We start from the raw sequence: 22747 nt of genomic DNA on the forward strand, positions 1-22747 counted from the left end.
GTCTGTTCTCCAAATTAGTCCTTTCCTCACTTTTCCTTTCTTTATTCACCAAATTCTCCAATGATTTCATATTCTCTTTCTGCATGTTCAACTATCATGCTCATTTTGCCTTTTCCTGGACCCACATAGGAAATTGCTACTAATAAATCAATCCCATTAATATAATTACTTGTTCTGTTCCCATACCTACACTTCTAAGAGATGCCGAAGAATAAACTACACAACGAAAATGCTAGAGTCGTTAGCAGCTACTCAGCTGCTTAAGCTGGCCCACAAGTACAGACCAGAGACAAAGCAAGAGAAGAAGCAGAGGCTGTTGGCCCGGGCCGAGAAGAAAGCTGCTGGCAAAGGGGATGTCCCCACTAAGAGACCACCTGTCCTTCGAGCAGGAGTTAACACCATCATCACCTTGGTGGAGAACAAGAAGGCTCAGCTGGTGGTGATTGCACATGACGTGGATCCCATCGAGCTGGTTGTCTTCTTGCCTGCCCTGTGTCGTAAAATGGGGGTCCCTTACTGCATTATCAAGGGGAAGGCCAGACTGGGCCGTCTAGTCCACAAGAAGACCTGCACCACTGTCACCTTCACACAGGTGAACTTGGAAGACAAAGGCGCTTTGGCTAAGCTGGTGGAAGCTATCAGGACCAATTACAACTACAGATACGATGAGATCCGCCGTCACTGGGGCGGCAATGTCCTGGGTCCCAAGTCTGTGGCTCGTATCGCCAAGCTCGAAAAGGCAAAGGCTAAAGAACTTGCCACTAAGCGGGGTTAAATGTACACTGTTGAGTTTTCTGTACATAAAAATAATTAAAATACAAATTTTCCTTCAAAAAAAAAAAAAAGAAAAGAAATTCATGATTTCCAATATCTGCTGTTAGTTCAACACCACTTGGCAATTCGATTACAGGTCACGAATCAGTCTTCATTAGGCCCTTTGGTGGTGACTACAGACTTTCACTATGCTCTCAAGTCTTTTGTATATCATTTTATCCACATTATCCACAGTATATAAAATGAAAACAGACACCAACTTCCTAAATTTCATATACCTCTCATTTACGAATTCATCTACCCTTGAACTCATGGATATTTTCTATGTTCCTTGAGATGGACAAAAGTTGCCTCTCTGAAGTCTAAGTCATTTCCCTGGTTTTATTTTATCCCAGACTCTTTTAATCTCTTCTTGGAAACTACTTTGTAACTCATGTTTGTTTCTTTGCATTGAAATACACAGGCTCCAATGTATTTCCATTAAGACAAAAAGAGAGAAAAAAAAAAAAAAACCTTAAATATTTTTCCTTCAATTTCCTACTCTTTCCTGTTATAGTCAAACTATTAGCAAGAAAAGTCTGTGGTCACTGTCCTGATTTTCTCAGGATATGTCTACACCTTAGTCGTCAGCAGTTTGTTTTCCACTTATTCTATTTACCTTTCCACTAAATCTATTTTGGTAAAATTAGTTTATTGGAACATTATTTATAATGGTGACTAACCTGTGATAAATGTCATGTAGTGTCTCCCTACCTCTCTCTTTATTCATCTGTCATGTGTTTTGACCTCCAAATTCAAATTTATTTTGAGAAACAAAATAAACATTTTTAGAGCAAAAATGCATGGTGCTATGTTCTCCATTCTGTCTCTTTTCACTGCATAGCAGAAACTTAGGGATAACCAGGGATGGTATCATGTTTTCATCTAAATTGAACATGGCTGATGAAGCTTTCTAATGCCGCCTTCGGAAGGTGTTTTTGGTTTTGTTTTAGATTATGGCAGTAATTTCAAAAATTATGGATATTGGGAGAACTTTATTCAGTGTAGTAGTCTTTGGCTTATTAATTGCATGGCATTATATAACCTTCTAATATAATATAGTGGCTGTCTGTCTGTTCTAATCCCAAGGCTCTAGGGGTTCTGCAGAGCCTTGTTAATGGCTGCTGTGGCTGGGAGGGACCTCATAGACCTCACAGACCTCAGAAGCAGCATCTTCAACCAGGGCTGTTTCATCATAACATATATCCCAATTACATATTTTAATCAATTTTGAATCTATTTAAATCTCATTGAAGGGCTTAAATTTTCAAATTTAAAAGTTGTAAGACATATACCTGACATATACATTAGAGCAATAATCAGTTTTACTTACAAAGTTATAAGACAGGTAATATTATTACCTTCATTCTATAGAGAAAAAAAAAAGCATAGCTTTCAGGTATAAATGCTAAAGATGACTCAGTTGGTCATAGCTAGAACTGAACTCAGATCAATCTAATTTCAAATAATTTGTTTCTATGATACCGAAATAAAATATGTTTTGTCTAACACAGTGCGTGCCTGGCAATAGTAACAATAGGGGCCTACACAATTTCTGTTATCTAGTAAATCCTCAATTATAATATGATTCTTTCTTATATTTACAAAATGGTTTAAATATTACAAAGTTCTTATAAAGTCCTGGTTTTAGTTGAAGCCCAATGCACTTCTGTAATGTACACAGACTAGAGAATAACATTCTCGTTTTTCAGATAAGAATACAGATACTTGTATAAATAAATGGACTTGAACATAATTAGCAAGTGGCACAATTATTTGACTTTTTGCATTTTCCCCACAAAATCAGAGTGATTTATGGGAAACATTTATTTTGTTTTGTTATTTTTGAGACAGGATCTCACTTCATCACCCAGGCTAGAGTGCAGTGATGTGATCAGAGCTCACTGCAGCCTCGACCCCTATCCCCGGCTCAAGCGATCCTCTCACCTCAGCCTCTCTAGTGGCTGGGACTACAAGCACATTACACTACACCTGGCTAGCTTTTGCAATTTTTGTAGAGTTGGGTTTTCGTCATGTTGCCCAAGCTGGTCTCAAACTCCTGGGCTCAAGTGATTCTTCTGCCTCAGCCTTCCAGAGTGCTAGGATTACAGATGTGAGCACTGTACCTGGCCAAACAACAATTTTATATTTCACTCATAGATGAGAATAAGAAGGGCAATGTTATAAAATAGTTCAAAACATTCTTACATAATACTACTTGATAGTATCAATTATAACCCATCTTTTCATTTTTCCTTTAGCTTTAAACAAAATTTTATTTAAAACAGTTTTTTTAATCTTGAAGTTCTGACACTTAAATATCCTTATTCTGAGATTAAGGTGTTTATTCTTTCTTTACTGAAAATTTTGAAGCAATCAAAATGATTTTCACTATTATCCACCCCTTTATTGCCTCGTCTATTAGAATCTATACTCAAATGTGCTGATTTCACATCTGTTATAAATGATTTCTGCTCATGTCACAATATAATTCTTCCGCTTAAAAAATAAATTTATATGTTCATTATAGCTTGGTTTTTAATAGGCTTTAATTTTTTAGAACAGATTTTGATTTACAGAAAAAAATGTGCAGAAATTACAGAGTTCTCACATATCCACTATTCACCTCCTCACAATTCTTGCTAACATCTCGAATTAGTGTGGTACATTTATTATGCTTGATGAAACAATATTGATACATTGTTTTTAAATCCCATAGTTTAAATGAGAGTTCAGTTTTTGATTTGTACAGTTCTGAGTGTAAACACATGCATAATATTCTGTATGTGCATTACAGTACCATACATAATGTCTTAGTTGCTTCCAACTATTGGCAATTATGAGTCAAACTGCTATAAACATTCATGTGTAAGTTTTTGTGTTCACATAAGTTTTCACTTCACTTGGGTAAATATCTAGGAGCAAGATTCCTAGACCTTGTATTAAGCCAAAAATGAACTCAGATAAATTAAATAGAATTCTCACTGAAATATCCATTGTTTGGATAAGTAATGAGCACGTCAGACCAAAATCGAGAAAATTAAATATTTTTGAAAAACTGTTTTATTGCTGTCTCTAAATAGAAGATTTATATATATTGCTGTCTCTAAAATTAATTCTTTAAAAAAAATGAAGATTAGTTCTTTAAAAAAAAGTTGAAACAAACACTGATTTTCTGTGGGAATCTAATTGCTGAAGCTACCCTTTTAATATTTATGGCTATAAATGCTTTAGATAGCTGTTTCTTACATGACCCATAGTATTGTAATCCAGTGTGAACGAACATTCTGGTCCAGAGGGTTTGTACAAAAAAGTAAAGGCTGAGAAACACACCACCCACCAGTAGACAAATGTCAAAACAAAATAGCTAGAGCTGTTTGCATCCTCCTCGTCTGTCACTCCAGACAGTGAGAGTGGTGTCTTTATAATGCAAATAAATAAATAAATAAATAAATAAATAAATAAATAAATAAATGCAAGAAAAGAAAAGAAAAAGAAAAAAAGAAGAAAACAGTTTGCCATATATTCGTTTTTGAAAATCATGAAGCACAAAGGTGGAGATGGAGAATATGCATCGCAAATAGCAGTGATTAATATACTACAACAATATTGTCTTTTTAAATCAAATATCAACATATTGTGACTTCTAATATTGATGGCTTTCCTATGTACTTTAATATTATTATTTAAATTATCTTTAAATTGAAGTGTGTGAGTGTTCTCTGTACATTTGTGAGGTTATATTACTAGGACTTTTAACTTTGAGACATAAGAATAATCAAATAATTAATTAATAAATGTTCCCTTCCAACTACAAGAAAGACAGTATGCTAGTAGAAGAATGAATAATCGGTTAAATGAGTTAACAACATCCAAGTTCAGATGTTTCAATTTTCACTCTTGAATTAAGTTAACGCAAGTTTCTAAAACCAAAGAATTTAAACACACACACACACACACACACACACACACACACACACACACACCCCAAGTAAATATAACGTAGTATTTTGAGATGAAAATATTGAAAGCCTAAAAATTCAAATCCCTTTATTCTGAGAAAGGAATTCAACATTACCGTAACTTAGTTTTCTCACCTATAACATGGAAAAACAAATATAGTTGTTTTATAAATTAATTATTGCCACACTCTTAAATACAGTGTGAATTATTTACCAATAGTATTACTATAAGATATTCTAATTTTGTTGTTGAATTCTGTTGCTATTACTTTTAAATCTTTCATTTCTGTTTGTATGTGTTTCATACAATCACATATTGTGCTACATACCTACACAAGAGAAAAAAAGTTTGCATTCAACACAATTGTATTTATTTACATTTTCTACTTTACACTTGATACATTGCATTAAAATATTCTTTGTTTTCTTTCTCTAAGATTCACTGTGAACAGAGAAATATGTATTATTATTTTTTATTTTCAACTTATTTTTAAGGCTGCTGTAAGTATTGCCTGCATATTATTTAAAATACATATAAAGTTCCTGGAATAATAAGTTTTGATCATGCTTCACTTTTGCTGTGAAAAAGACCCCACTAATATACCACTTTACCTGTGAATTTATGTGTGTAAATACATTACATGTATAAATATATACATGTTACTACTGAAGTAAAGCATAGAAAATATGCAAATAAAGCTATTTATAGATGAATTATTTGTATAAATATATGATTTTAGAAATGTTATCACAAAATGTAAAGTAAAATTAAAACGATGAAAATTTAATGAACTTTTGAAAATTATTATTTTGTATTTTCTACTTGGCTCCCTCAGTACCCTAAGAAACAACCCATTTTAGTGTCCCAGTATGTACTGTTTAATGGTATTTCTATGCTTTTCCTGATTTATAACAAGAAATAATATTAACCTGTATTTAAGGCAGGCATTGTCCAAATGTTCACAGCTGATATTTTAAAATGTGGCAATAGAAGTCAAAAGGAAAAGTGATGTTTTTATGTAACAGCAAATAGAGTATAAGTACTTTTATTAAAATAAAAAAATGTCTATGATTAAGTTTACATAAACAATCAATTCCCTAATTTACAGTCCTGTAATAGGAAATACCTTTATATTGAGTTTTGCTGTAATACACTTTACTTATTTTATTCAATGACAAAATATCAAACTAATTCAAAACATTAGTCAGAGTTTGAAATTTGCTACATTAAATTTTTTATTTCTTTATTGGGTAAAAATTTAGACTATTGAGAATAATATCCATCATACTGACATATACTACAAACAAATGCTTTGGTGGTTATCAAATACCTCTGCTTTGTTTTGACATTCCATCACCTTCAAAAGCTATTTATCGACTTATATATCCTACTACTACAAACACTATGCTTTCTTTGGAAACTGTGTGTGACAGAACAAATGAACACTAGTCATAGCTTGCAAGAGCTTTATCATATAATTCAGTTTATAAATACATTGACATAAGTCTATATTAAGCAAATGAGGATTTGCTTATTTATTTTTATTTTTGTTTGATTTTAATGTTAATTTTATTATATTTTAAATTGTATACAAATATTTAAGGTAAGTGTCCTTAAGCTATCAAGCAATAAATAAATTACCAGACATCTAACAAAATTTCATTCTTATACATATCTATGTGACATGACTTCATCCTCATATGTTGAATCACAAGATAAAATACTTTAGAAAATGATTTAATGTCATGAAGGATTTTCGTGTTTTTGTTTTTTGTTTTTTTGTTTTTAAGTCAACAGTATTGCTATTTTAGTTTCTTCTTTTCTTTTTTGGTATTATATTATTAAAAGCTTTAACCATTCTCATATATACAGGGATGTAAAATAAAAATAAGATTTTTGATTCAGACTTTTATAGAGTTTGTGTTTGGTGAGTGCCCTCGGAACATGTTGGTTCATTCCCTTGAGTACTCGGGGGGAGCCAGGTGGCTAAGCGGAAGTTGGGCTTGGCATCCTGTGGTCAGCAGGGAGTCAGACTGAAGGAGGACACTGAAGAGCTCCTGCTGAAGGAGGCCCTTTCATGCTAAGAGGGTCTATAGGAATAAGATTTTGTAATTTCTTCTGAACAATGGATTTATTCCTTCTGGCCCACGAATAGTACTAAGGATCGTATTCCCTCTGCCTGAAGTAGGACACTTTTGTTATTTAATTATCACATCAGCTTTTCAGTCATCAGGGAAGAAAGTAATTAATAAAAGCTGTTGGAAACAGTCCACTTCCCATGTTTCGTTCACCAAGATTGTGTTTTCTTTAGTTCTGGGAAAGTAGCGAACACCGAGTATCCAATTTATTCTGCTGCAATTTCATCGTGAAGATACAAAATAGCCTGCCTGTCTGCCTTATACAGTATATACCTAGGGTAGTGTTTTTCACATTAAAGCCCACAAAACACTGGTGTTTGCTGAAAGTCTATCAGCTGTAAGTTTTGAGGTGAAAACAGAATTAATCAATGATATCTATGTAACAAGTATAAAACATATAATTATTATTATCAAATATATAATTTTCCCATGATATCTTCCATACTTTTATTTATTCCCACTTGTCAAAACCATGTTATTTTTTATCTTTTTTAAAAATTTAAGCTATTTAATTTTAGACTTCCGGGAACGTTGCAAAAATAGTAAAGAGCTCTCATATACTTTTCACCCTGTTCCCCTAAAATATGTTACGTTAAAAATAATATTAATTTACTCAGAAAATGTTCAGTTAATAGAACGTATTGCTCGGTTAGTGTATTCTCATGTAGTTTCCGTATACTTTTTTCATAAGTTAATATTGCTTTGCGTAATATGTCTCTAAATCGCAGAGAGATATTGGTGTCTCCAAATTAAATAATTAAAATAGAAAGTTAATAAAAAATAATAAGATGCTAGAGCGGTGGTGCATGCCTGTAGTTTTGGCTACTTGGGAGGCTGAGGTCGGAGGATTGCTTGAGCCCAGAAATTCAAGACCAAACATAATGAGACCTTGTCTCTAAATAAATAATTTTAAAAGCCCCTTGTCAGATGCATAGTTTAGAAATATTTTCTCCCATTCTACAGCCTGTTTGTTCACTCTGTTAGTTTTTTTTTTATTTTGCTGTCCAGAAACTTTTTAGTTTAATAAAGTTCCATTTGTCTATTTTTGGTTTTGCTGCATTTGCTTTTGAGGTCTTAGTCATAAATTATTTGCCTAGGCCAAATCTAGAAAAATTTTCCCTAGGTTTTCTTCTAGTATGTTTATAGTTTCAGGTCTTGCCTTTAAGTCTTTGATCCATCTTGAGTTTATTTTTGCATATGGTGAGAGATAGAGGTCCAGTTTCATTTTTCTGCATATGGCAAACCAATTCTCCCTGTACCATTTATTGAAAAGAATGTCCTTTCTCCAGTGCATATAAATGCCAGCTTTGTCAAAGATCTGTTGGATGTAGGTGTATGTCTTTATTTCTGGGTTCTCTATACTGTTCCATTGGTCTATGTGTTCATTTTTATACCAGTGCTATGTTGTTTTGGTTAATATAGACTTGTAGTAGAATTTGAAATTAGGTGAGGTATGCCTACAGATTTGTTCTTTTTGCTGAGAATTGCTTGGCTGTTTGTGCTTTTTCTGGGTTCCATATGAATTTTATAATTGTTTTTTCTAATTTTGTGAAAAATGACTTTGGGATTTTGATAGAAATTTTATTGAATCTGTAAATTGCTTTGGCAGTGTGATCATTTTAATGATATTGATTCTTCCAACCCGTGAGTATGGGATAGTTTTTCATTTATTGGTGTTGTCTGCAATTTATTTCATCTGTGTTTTGTAGTTTTCCTGTAGACATCTTTTACCTCCTTGGTTAAATATATTTCTAGGTATTTTTTCTTGCAGCTATTGTAAATGAAATTGACTTCTTGATTTAATTCTCAGCTTGATCATTATTGCTGTATAGAATGCTACTGATTTTTCTATGTTGATTTTGTATCCTGAGACTTTACTGAAATTATTTGCAAACCTAGGAGTCTTGCAGAGTCTTTAGTGTTTTCTAGGCAGAAGATCATATTGTCAGCAGAGATATTTTGACTTCTTCTTTTCCAGTGTGGGTGCATTTCATTTATTTCTTTTGCCTGATTGCTCTCACGAGCACTTCCAAGTAGTATGTTGAATAGGAGTGGTGAAGGTAGGCATCCATGTCTTGTTACATTTGTTAGGTGGAATGTTTTCAACTTTTTCCCTTTCAGTATGATGTTGGCTGTGAGTTTGTCATATATGACATTTATTATTTTAAGATGAGTTCCTTTGATGCCAAGTTTGTTTAGTGTTTTTATTAAACCATGATTGATTTTTCATCAAATTCTTTTTCTGCATTTAATGAGATGATCATATGGTTTTTGTTTTTAATTCTGTATATTTGATGGATCACATTGACTAATTTGGGAGGAACTAACATGCAGAATCTACAACAAACTCAAACAACTTAATGAAGAAATAACAAGTAGCTCTATTAAACAATGGGCAAATATATGAAGACATTTTTCAAAAGAAGATATACAAATGGCCAAAAAGCATATGAAAAAATGCTCAACATCAATAATCATCAGAAAAATGCAAATAAAAACTACAATGAGATATCATCTTATAGCAGTCAGAATGATTATTATTAAAAAGTAAATTAAAAAATGATATTGGTCCTCACCAATATCTTTTGGTGGATGCAGAGAAAACGAAATGCTTATCCACTGTTGGTGTAAATTTAAATTAGTACAACCTCTATGAAAAACAGTGTAGAGAGTCATTCATCAGAGAACTAAATATAAAACTACCATTCAATCCAGCTATTCCACTATTGGGTATCCATCCAAAGGAAAACAAATCAGTATATCACAAAGATAACTGTACATATATGTTTATTGCAGCACTATTTACAATAGCAAAGATATGGAATCATTCTAAGTGCCCATTAATACATGATTGGATAAAGAAAATATATTTGTATAGATATATTAAAATATATCTATATTTACATTACATATTGCATTTACATTATAAATACACATAATATATATTTTACATTGTTTTATATCATATTAGATAAATATATAGACCTAATGTATATATTTACATTATATAATATATACATTATATCATATATTTACATGTACATAATAAATATATAATAATACATTGTATATTTTATATAATTATGTATATGTTATATATTTTTATATAGCACATTTAATTATTATTGTATTCATATATAATTACATTATGTATATAATTATTATTCTATGTAATAATTATTATAAATTAAGTATTTATTACGTACATATAAACATAATGTATATTATATTGTCATATATGAGTGATAGGTATTATTAATAATATATGTTATTTTATATATATTCATAATATAGCTCATATGTGTTTATCAGCCTGATTTCCAGTGGTCAGTATCAACATTAAGGTCATAGTGCCATCCTTGGGTTGCCAGAATATGCTTTGCCTACAAGCACAGCTGGTTGGGATTGGCTTGAATTTAATGTCCATTTGGAGGCAGCCCCTAAACAATGATTGACTGACAGGTATAAAACTATAAATACTCCAGTTACCTTGCCTCAGGATGATTTTGAAACATATTTTATACTGTTTCCAAGATTTCCTTGACAAGTTTAAGCTTCAGATACTCCCTGCAATAAAGTCAGTTACTCACTGGCTTAATAATGCTTCCCTATTGGGAGAGTTCACTTTCCTTCACTTCAGTTTATCATTTTCCCTCTGCTCTTCCAGTGTCTCCCCATCTCACACGTTAACAACGTGTGTTTCATTCTTCTATCAGGGTCTGCTTGTTGGTGGGGATGAGGGGAGAGGATGGATATCAATTAAAATAACTCATAACATTTATGATTATTTAACAATTTATGATGGAGACCTGTGCATTTTCTACTAAGTTAAAGCATTTAATTTTCTAGATTTTGGTCTGACACGTTCATTACTTATCCAAACAATGGATATTTCAGTGAGAATTCTATTTAATTTATCTGAGTTCATTTTTGGCAAATATCCAAGTTCTCTGATAAAACTCTAACGAGTGAAATTTAATGACTTATAGCTGCCGATACTTTCTAATTTAGTAGAAATACATAGTAAGAAACAGTTCTAATGAATATAAAATTTAGTTTAAGTTATCTGTCACCTAACCAGAGATCCATTGGTGAGTTTACAAACAATGTAGTACCTGACAATAATATGAAATGATTATGGCTACTAGTGTTTAGTAATATCGTATTTTAATTTTATGATATAAAATTATGATTAATGACTTTCTTAAAGTTCCTAAAATATTTTTGCTCCTGTGAGCTGATACTCATTAATTGGAGGTCAAATGCCAAAACTGAGTAAAATAGGATTAGGGTACCTGTGCAATACTCTCAACCACAGCCTTCAAATAACGGAAAACCAGAGCTTTAATTACTTAGGAATTCATAACACTTCCAGTAGAAGGGAGTGGTATAAATGAGTTTTAATATGAAAAATTAAAATAGGATTTGCACCTGTCTGTATTCAGCTCCTTACCCAATTCTAAAAAAAATTTTTTTAGGGGTGAATTGTTTGGAGAAGCAAACATATCTCTCAGATGGAAATTCTTCACCAATATCAACATCAACATTAAGAGATGAGGAATTTAATTTCCACTGACTGAATGTGAGATCCTTAAATGTGAATTGTCACTGTTTCTTATTCTCAGTGCACATACTTTTCAGGGTACAAATGTCATGTTTGATATTTTAAAAGTGTGAATTGGTTATCTATCTCTGTGTCTACCTATCATCTATCTACATCACTTATCCTTCTTTGTGTGAGAAATAGACTCCTATTATCCACGCTAGCTCATATAAACTTTCCATTGAGTTCTCACAGCAGCCCAAGCTCTTCAAAATGACCTACAAATAGATTAAAGTCATGTTAAATAATTTAAAAGATTCCATATTTTCTGGCTTTTGTGTAATCAAACTATCAGCAGGCAGTATGGACTCAACAGTAACCTGGTTAGAATATATTCTTACGCATTGTAAAAAATGGAAATAAGGATTTTATGGTTTTTTTTCACTCTTTGTTGAATTTTCAATCTTTGTAAACAGGATATATTCTTAGTTGTTGATAAATTAGCTACTGAGAGTCTTAAAATTATACTGTCATACTCTTCTGAACGGGTATTGCTTAATTTATAGTAACCTGCCATTTCTTATCTAGCAGCTTTGCATTCAGTGTTTCATGTAATGGACTCCATTTCGTTCCATAAATTTATGTTCCACATTATCATGGGTTTTGTTTCCCTGGTAAGACTAGAATCAAAATATCACGAAAGAGAGAGGGAAGAAACCAATTCAAAGAAAAAATGTACTTACAGTCCTGTAAGAGATTACTGGTTTCATTTTTTATCCTGCAATAAATAAAATGGCTAATATTGTCTTAACTTGGAGGTGACCTTACTATACTTTAAATAATGAAAGAAAAATGATTTATGGTGATGCATTTTATGCTATTACATTTGGACATGTATAAATGATGTGCAGAATTTCTATAATGCATCAATTTACCCATGTTATCTAAAGGTACAGTACAGTACCTTTCTCTATTTGGCAGACCGTGCACTTCTGCTGTGTAAAATATACCTTAAACTATACTCAGAACAAAATGTCCATAATTTACACTGACATATCAGTACAACCTAGAAAATATATGTTTAATTTTATTTAATGAAGTAAAACTTCTGATATATGACAATGCTTCCTATAAACATTTTACAAACACCTAGAAAAAAGCAAGCATCTGTATATATATATGATATTTTCTATACATTGATTGTTAGTCAGATGTGAATTTCATTTTTATATTATTTCATTGTATTCTTTCTTAGTTTAATTTTAAAAAGTTATTTTAAAGATAGCTCTTTAGTAAAGTTTAGGGAAAATGTATTAAATGTCCAGATTATTTTCTAAATTACTAAAATAAAAATATATATGTCAGAATATATTACATATGTAATATACATATATATGACATCAGAGTTTCATTATTTACATTAGATAGAGTTAACCTGATATATAGGCATCTTGTGATATTCATACCTATAATTAAGAGGCAACTTTCCAGTGTCTGTATAGAAAGACTATTATCTAGAAATACTCTAGGGACAGTGAGGATAACTAAGTTAGAGGAAGCAATAGGGCTTAAGAATGCTGGAAGGGGTCAGGTCTCAATATCATCATTGCTTATAGTCAGTACAAATAGGCTGATTACATATCATCACTGCTTATATCAGGGAAGAAAGGTTACTTTCACACCAGTAAAGTTCGTTGTCCTGGCCAGATTAGAAATACAATATTTTTGAAGGTGGGTATCTCTTGTGCATTTATTAGCTTAGATTTGTTGTTCATTTACCTCATGGATAAGTTTCTTTAGGAGTTCTGAAAATGTGTTTTTTCACTTTTAGAATGCCAAATTTATTTTTTTCTCGGAAAACATTGTTTTATTTAATTCTGTGCTTTCCAGGTTCTATGTTGTATTGTGACATTTTTGGTTGAAAGAAAATACATAGACATAGAACATCAGCAAATTTGATATAATGTTAAACATTATCATCTAGCTTTAAGTTTGAACATAAGTAGTTTTAATTTCAATAATTCTTAAGCTCTGTGGATTAAGATACCTGAAGAAATGATTACTTGTTTTTCTAATTAAATGAGTGTTAACATCCTTACTTATAGTATTGGTTAGCTGATTCTTGTTATGAGAGAAAAAACATAAATCTTTGTATCCATTATCTCACCATTTAAATAAGAATGACAAATTATTAGTATCTGCTCTTGGGTTTCAGCTCCATTAAAGGTCTGACTTTTTAAATAACATTAAAACAACTCTTCAAAGTCTGAATTAGCTTTCTACCCATGCATGTAATTTTAGAATATTTTATGACACTATTTTTGATGAGTTATAAGGTTTTTTTGTGTTTTTAATAACATATTTTAATATACGTTCTAAAAATGTAAACCAAAACAAGATTGAGTCATACTACAAATTTAACAGAAGAATTAACTTTACAAAATAGAATCATGAATACATGAATGTACAACTTTTATTTTCACTTTTCTTCACTGCATTTTACTTCACTTTTATTTTGTGTGCTGTTATCCTTATAAAATTAATTTTTACCATTGTATTATTTTTACAATGAATACTTGGGAAATACTAATAATTTCCTGTTTGAAAAATTTTGACTTAGCCATAGTATGGTTTAAAAAAGGTATTTGTGTTTGGAATTCCACTAAGTATAATGTATTCTCTATTAAATAATTTCATTAATCCAGCTTTAAAGATGCTTTATAACTAACTATGTTGAATGAGTTTTAACAATCCTCTGAAGCCTCTATCCTCTTGGGAATTTGTTTTTGCTAGACAAAATGTGGACATTATTTAGGAGATATAAAGTTTCTTAGAAATTACAAAAAGATGGGGATTAGCTCTATATGAGAATATTTCAGAACACAATAGTAAAAATATGGGAATCAGAAATTTCAGATGTTTGTGCTGGATTGCTGTATTTCTTTCATTTGCTTTCTTTGTCCTCTGCTTTATTCTCTTTTCCGCAAAAGGATTATTCAGATTTTAAATTAATTGCTCAAGGAATGCTGGATCCTCACCACTAATCTGACTTGCATGGGGTTGTGTACACCACCTGCGATATTGGCAGTAATATTATCCTCTCCTCTTCTGCATATAAGGAACAATATCACGGGGAGATGGGGTGTGTACATCCCCTGCGCTATTGAGAGTAATACCATTTTTTTCCTTTCTGGATATTAAGAACAATATCACAGGAGGGCTGTACACCCCTTGTAATATTGCAAGTAATATTATCCTCCTTGCCAGTGGATATGAAAAACGATATCACAGGCAAGGTGTTCACCCCCTGTGATATTGAAAGCAATATCATCCTCTCTGAACCTGGATATTGGGAACAATATCACAGGAGGGTGTACACTCCCTGTCATATTGGGAGTAATATTATCCTTTCTCGTCATGGATATTGAGAACAATATCACAGAGATCGTGTTCTCCCCACCTGTGACATTGGAAGTAATATCCTCTCCCCACCTGAATATTAGAAATAATATCACGGGGGGCTGTACACCCTTTAGAATATTTGGAGTAATATCATTCTCTTTTCTTTTAGAAATTAAAAACAATATCATGGTGGAGTGTAAACACTCCGAATATTGGGAGTTATATCATACTCTTCTCTCCTGGATATTAGGAACAATATCACAGAGGGGTTTCCAGCCCCTGTGATACTGGGAGTAATATCATACTCTCCCCTCCTGAATATTAGGAACAATATCACGGGGGGATGTAAAACTCCTGCGATATTGGAAGTAATATCGTCTTCTCCCCCGTGGATATTCACAACAATATCACAGCGGGGTTTAAACTGCCTTCGATATTGGGATTAGCATCATCCTCTTTTCCACTGGATATTAGAAACAATATCACAGAGCGGGTGTACACCCCCTACAATATTGACATTAATATTATCATCTTTCCTCCTGGATACTGTTAACAATATCAAAAGGGGGGTGCACACCCCTGCAATAGAGGGAGTAATATCATCTTCTGTTCCCTGGATATTAGTAACAATATCATTGGGGATGTGTCCACTCATCGCAATATTGGGAGTAATATCATCTTCTCCCCGTCAGGATACTAGGAAAAATATCTCAAAGGGGTATACAACCCCTGCGATACTGGGTGTAATATAATCCTCTCATTCGCTAGATATTAGGAGCAATATAACAGGGAGTGTACATGCCCTGAGATATTGGGAGTAATATTGTCGCCTCCCTTTCTTGATATGAGGAACAATATTACAAAGAGAGTATATACTCCCTGCGATATTGAGAGTAATATCATCCACTTTCTTTTGGATATTAGAAATATTATCAGAGGAGGGGTGTACATCCCCTGAGATATTGGAAGTAATATGATTCTCTTTTCTCCTGGACATTAGGAACAATATCACGGGTAGGGTGTACACACCCTGCGATATTGTGAGTAATATCCTTGTCTCTTCCCTTCGATATGAGGAACGGTATCACATGAGATGTGTACACGCCCTGAGATATAGGAAATAGTAGTATTTCTCCCCACCTGGGTATTAGGAACAATATCACAGGGAAAGTGTACAACCCCTGTGTTATTGGGAGTAATATCATCCTCTCCCCCCTGGATATTAGGAACAATATTTTGAGGTGGGTGTAAACTTCCTGCGACATTGAAAGGAATATCATGCTCTTCGCTCTGGATATTAAAAACAATATTAAAGGGGGATGTACACCCTTTGTGATATTCTGCGTAATATCACCCTTTCCCCACCTGAATATTAGGAACAATATCACAGAGTGGATGTACACCCTCTGCAATATTAAACATAATATCACCCTCTTTCCTTCTGGACGGTATAGGCAATATCACAGTGGGGGTGTACACCCCCTGCGATATTGGGAGTAGTATAATCTTCTTTCCCCTGGATGTTTGGAACAGTATCATACGGAGGGTGTACACCCCCTGCAGTTTTGGAGGGAATATCATCCTCTCCCCTCATAATTATTAGGAACAATATCAAGTGGGTGTTCACCTCCTGCCGTATTGTGAGTAACATCATCCTCTCCCCTCCTGGATATTAAAAATAGTATCAGGGGGACACACCCTACGATATTGAGTTATATCATCCTCTCTTGCCCTGAATATTAGGAAAAATATCACTAGAGTGGTATACATCCTTTGCAATATTGGGAATAATAACATCCTCTCTTCCACTGGATATTAGTAAAAACATCACAGGGAAGGTGTACACCCCCTGCTATATTGAGAGTAATATCATCCTCTCCCCCTTTAGATATTAAGAACAATATCACAAGGGAAAAGTACACCCTCTGTGAAATTGGGTGTAACATTATCTTCTCCACCCCTGGATATTAAAAACTGTCAGAGGAAGCATGTGCATTCTCTGCGATATTGGGAGTAATATAATTTTCTCTCCATTAAATATTAGGAACAGGATCAAAAAAGTGTACACTCCCTGCGATATTGGGAATAACGTCATCCTCTTCCTTCTGGATAAGAGGAATAATACCACAGGGGATGTGTACAGCCCCTGCAATACTGGAAGGAATATCAAGCTCTCCTTCCCTGGATATTAGGAACAAACTCACAGGGGGATTTTACACCTTCTGCGATATTGGGAGTAATATCCTCTCCCCACCTGGATATGAAAAATAATATCGCAGAAGGGGTGGACACCCCCTTTGATATTGGGTGTAATATCATCCTCTCCCCCACTGGATATCAAAAACAATATCACAGGAGGTTGTACACCTCCTGCGTTCTTAGGAGTAACATCATTCATTCCCCCACTGAATATTAGGAACAAAATCACAGGAGTGGTGTACATCTCCTGTGATACTGGGAATAATATCTTCATCTCCCCACCTAGATATTCGGAACAATATAACAGGGGAAGTGTACAACCCCTGCGATATTGAGAGTAATATCATCCTCTCCCCCTCTGATTATTAAGAACAATATAGCCAGTTATAATATTGGAAGTAATATCACTCTTTCCCCCATGGATATTAGAAACAGTATCACAGGGGGTATGTACACACCCTGCAATATTGACAGTAATATCATCCTCTTTCTTCTTGGATATTAGGAACAATATCACAGGGGTTTGTACACCCTCTGTGACATGGAGAGTCATATCATTTTCTCCCTGCTATATAGTAGGAACAATATCACAAAGGGGTGTACACCTGCTGCGATATTGGGAGTAATGTCATCTTTTTTCTTCTGGATATTAGGAAGAATACCACAAAGGATGTGTACACCCCTGCAATATTGAAAGTAACAGCAACGTCTCCACCCCTGTATATTAGGAAAAATATCACAGGGGTGGTGTACACCCCTTGTGATACTGAGAGTAATGTTATCCTCTCCTCACCTGGATATTAAAATCAATATCACAGGGGGACCGTGCACTACATTTGATATTGAGAGTCATATTATCTTTTCCCTCTCTGGATATCAGAAACAATATCGCAGGGTGAATGTACATTTTCCGCGATATTGGGAGTAATATCATTCTCTTTACCCCTGGATATCAGAAACAATATCACAGGGGTTTGTACACCCCCTGCGATATTTATACTAATAGTATCCTCTTCTTTCCTGGATATTAAAAACAATATCACAAGGTGGGTTTACACCCCCTTTAATATTGGGATAAATATTGTGCTGTCTTCCCTTGGTTATTAGAAACAATATCACAGAAGAGGTGTAGACTCCCTGCGATATTGAAAGTAATAACATCCTCTCTTCTCTGGATATTAGGAACAATATCACAGAAAGTGTGTACACCCCTTGCGACATTGGGAGGAATATCATTCTCTCCCACCCTGAATATTAGAAACAATATCACAAGGGGTGGTTCACCCCCTGTAATATTGGGCACAATATCATCATCATCTCTCTCTCTCTGTCTCTCTCTCTCTGAATATTGGGAACATTATCACAAGGGAAGTGTACAACCCCGGTGATGTTGGGTGTAATATTATCCTCTCTCTCTTTGGATATCAGAAACAATGTGACAGAAGGTGTGTACACCCCCTGCGATATTGGGAGTAATATCATCCTGTCTCCACCTGGATATTAGAAACATTGTTGCCTGGATGGTATACACCCCCTGCGATATTGGGCATAATATTATTATTTTGAACCCTGGATATTACGAACATCATAACAGAAGAGGTAAACACTCCTGCGATATTGAGAGTAATATTATCCTCTCCCTTTTTGGATATTAGCAACAGTGTTATAGAGGAATGTACACCCTCTGCGATATTTGGAGTAATATCATCCTTTCCCCATTTGGATATTCGGGAAATATAACGTGGGGGTGTACACCACACACAATATTGGGTGTAATGTCCTTTTCTCCCCCTTGTGATATTAGGAACAATATCACAGGGGAAGTGTGTACCGTCTTCTTTCTGGATATTAGGAACAATATCACAGGGTGGGTGTACACATCCTGCGACATTGTGAGTAATATTCTTCTCTTCTTCCCTGTATATTAGTAAATATATCACAGTAGTGGTGTACACCTCCTGCGATATTGGGAGTAATATCCTCTCTTCCCATGAATATTTGGAACAATATCACAGGGGGGTTGTACACTTTCTGCGATATTGGGAGTAACATCATTCTCTTTTTCCCAGGATCTTAGGAACAATATCACAAAAAGGGTGTACACTCCCTGCAATATTGGGAGTGATATCATCTACTCCCCCTGCGAGTATTAGAGACAATATCACAGAGGGGATGTACACATCCTGTGATATTGGGAACAATATTATCCTGTTTTCTTTAGGGTATTAGGAACAATATCACAGAAGGGTTGTATACCCCCTGTGACACTGAAACTAATGTCATCCTCTCTGCCTCTGGATGTTAGAAACAGTAGCATGGGGGAGTGTACACATCCTGCGATATTGGGAGAAATATTATCCCCTCCATAACTGGATGTTAGGAACAATAGCACAAGGAAGGTGTACACCTGCTGCGATATTGAGAGTAATATCATCCTTCCCCACCCTAGACATTAGGAACAATATCACAAGGGGAATGTACACCCGCTGCTATATTGGGAGTAATAGCATCCTCTCCCTTTCTGAATATAAGGTACAATATCACAGGGAGGGTGTATTCCCCCTGCGATTTTGGGAGTATTATTATCCTCTTTTCCCATGGATATTCTGGGTGTACACCGCCCTGTGATATTGTTTGTAATATTTAGGGGGGAGTTGATATTACTCCCAACATCGTAAACACCCTGTGTGTGCATCCTCTGTGATATCGTTAGTAATATTCAGGGTGGCAGAGGATGATATTACTCCCAATATCACAGGGTGTGTATGCCATCCTATGATATTGTTTGTAATATCTAGGGGCAGAGAGGGTGATATTACTCCCATATTGCAAAGAATGTACACCTTCCTGTGATATTATTTATAATATTCAGAGGGGGACAGGATGGTATTACTTCCAATATCACAAGGTGTGTGCACTCCACTGTGGTATTGTTTGTAATTTTCGGAGGGGGGAGCATAAAATTATTCCCAATGTCCCAGAGGTTTTACATCCCCCTGTGATATTGTTTGTAATATCCACTGGGGGAGAGAATGATATTACTCCCAATGTCGTCAAGATTGTACACGCCCCGTGATATTGTTCATAATATTCAGGGGGAAAGAGGATGATATTAGTCTTAATATTGAGTGCACACCCCTATGTAATGTTGGTCATGGTGTCCAGGTGTGAGAGTATGTTATTACTATTAATATCGCAGGGGGTGTGCACCTCCTTGTGATATTGTTCATAATATCAAAGAGGGGAGAGGATGATATTACTCCCAATTTTGCAGGGGGTGCACACCACCCTGTGATATTTTTGCTATTATCTGGGGAGGGGAGAGCATGATATTACCCCCAATATCTCAGGGGGTGAACACTTTTCTGTTCTATTGTTTGTAGTATTCAGGTGGAAAGAAAATGATATTAACCTCAATATTGCAGCCAGTTTACATCCTCCTGTAATATAGTCTGTAATATTCAGGGAGGAAGAGGATGATATTACTTTCTATATCACAACAGGTGTAGAACCCAATGCGCTATTATCTGTAGCATCCAGGAGGGGAGAGGACGATATTACTTCCCATATCACAAGGTGTTAACACCCTTCTGTGATATTGTTCGTAATATCCAAGTGGAGAGCGGATGATATTACTGCCAATATCACAGAGTGTGTACAACCTCCTGTAATATTGTTCGTACTATTTAGGGGGTAGGGGGGTAAGGATGATATTACTCCCTATATAGCAGGGGTGTACACCTTCCTTTGATATTGTTTGCAATATCCAGAGTGGAAGATGATTATATTACTCCCAATATTGCAGAAGGTATACACCCCTCTGTCATATTCGTAATACCCAGGTGGGGAGAAGATGATATTACTCTTCATATCCTAGGAAGTGTAGAATCCCCTATGATATTATTCCTAATGTCCAAAAGAAGAGCAGATGATATTACTTCTAATATTGCAAGGGGTGTACACCCTTTTGTGATATTGTATGTAATGTCCAGGGAATGAAAAGATAATATTACTCCCTATATCTCAGGAATGTACACCCCCGTGTGATATTGTTCATAATATCCTGTAGGAAAGAGGATTAAATTACTCCCCATATTGTAGGAGGTGTACACTCCCCTGCAATATTGTTCCTAATATTTGGGAGGGAGGATAATATTGCACACCATATCGCAAAGGGTGTGCACTGCCCTGTGATATTTTTCATCATATCCAGGGGGTGAAGGATGATAATACTCTCCATATCTCAAGGGTGGACACCTTCCCTGTGATAATGCTCATAATATCCAGGGGAGAGAGGATAATATTACTCCCCATATCCCAGGTGTGTACACTCCCCAAGATATTGTTTGTGATATCCAGCGGTTAAGAGGATAACATTACTCCCCATATCGCAGGGAGTGCATGGCCCCCAGTGATATTGTTCATAATATCCAGGGAGGATGATATTACTTCTTATATCACACAGATGTACTTTCCCCTGTGATATTGTTCATCATATCCAGAAGAGAGAGGATTATATTACTCCCCATATTGCAGGGAATGTACTTCCCCCTGTGATATTGTTCGTAATATTCAAAGGGAAAGTGGATGATATTACTTTCCTGTGATATTGCTTGTAATATCCAAAAAGAGAGAGGATGATATTCTTCCCAATATCGCAGAGGGTGATATTCCTCCCAATATCACCTTTCTGTGATAATTTTTGTAATATCCGGGAGGTGGGTAGAGGATAATATTACTCCAAATATCACAGGGGGTGTACACTCTCCTGTGAAATTGTTCGTAATATCCAAAAAGGAAGACGATGATATTACTCCCAATATCGCAGGGGGTGTACACCCCCCTGAGAAATTGTTTCTAATGTTCAGGGGAAAGAGGATAATATTACTCCCAGTATCGCAGGGGGTGTAAAACACCCTGTGATATTGTTTGTAATACCCAGGACGGGGAGAGGATGCTACTACTCCTCATATCTCAGTGGGTGTACACCCTTATGTGATATTGTTCATGATATTTCAGGGAGAGTGAAATGATATTACTCCTCATATCGCAGAGGGTGTAGACCTTCCTGTGATATGGTTTGTAATATCCAGGAGGAGAGAGGATGATATTACTCTCTATGTCGCAGAAGGTGTACACCCATCTGTGATATTATCGTAATATCCAGGGAGGGAGAAGATAATATTACTCTCCATATTGCAAAGGGTGTACATCCTCCTGAGATATCATTTGTAATATACGGGGTTGGGAGAGGACGATATTACTTCCTATATCACAGAAAGTGTATACCCCCTGTGATATTGCTCATATCCAGAGCGGGGAAAGGATAATATTACTCCCTATATCACAGGGGGTGTGCTCCCCCTTGTGATGTTGCTTGTGATATCCAGGGGTGGAGAAAATGATATTACTCCCCATATTGCAGAAGGTGTATGCCCACCTGTAATATTATTTATAATATTCAACTGGGGAGAGGATAATATTACTTCCCATATCGCAGGAGGTGTACACCCACCTATGATATTGTTCCTAATTTCCAGAGTGCGAGAACATAATATTACTTCCCATATTGCAGGGTGTGTACACCCCCTGTGATATTGTTTGTAATATTTGGGGGAGAAGAAGATGACATTACTCCCCTATCCCAGGGGGTGCACACATTCATGTGATATTGTTTGTAATATCCAGG

General features: G+C 34.9%; 1 protein-coding gene across 1 annotated transcript; it reads left to right on the forward strand.

Annotated features, from left to right (window-relative positions):
• Window positions 1-229: 229 nt before the first annotated feature.
• LOC105478804 (large ribosomal subunit protein eL8) lies at window positions 230-810 on the forward strand. The gene has a single exon (XM_011736432.2). It carries the CDS (start codon window positions 230-232, stop codon window positions 773-775), a length of 546 nt encoding a protein of 181 aa, XP_011734734.2. The 3' UTR covers window positions 776-810.
• The last annotated feature ends 21937 nt before the right edge of the window (window positions 811-22747 follow it).

This window comes from Macaca nemestrina, chromosome 5 (assembly GCF_043159975.1).
Source record: "Macaca nemestrina isolate mMacNem1 chromosome 5, mMacNem.hap1, whole genome shotgun sequence".
Lineage (NCBI taxonomy): Eukaryota > Metazoa > Chordata > Mammalia > Primates > Cercopithecidae > Macaca > Macaca nemestrina.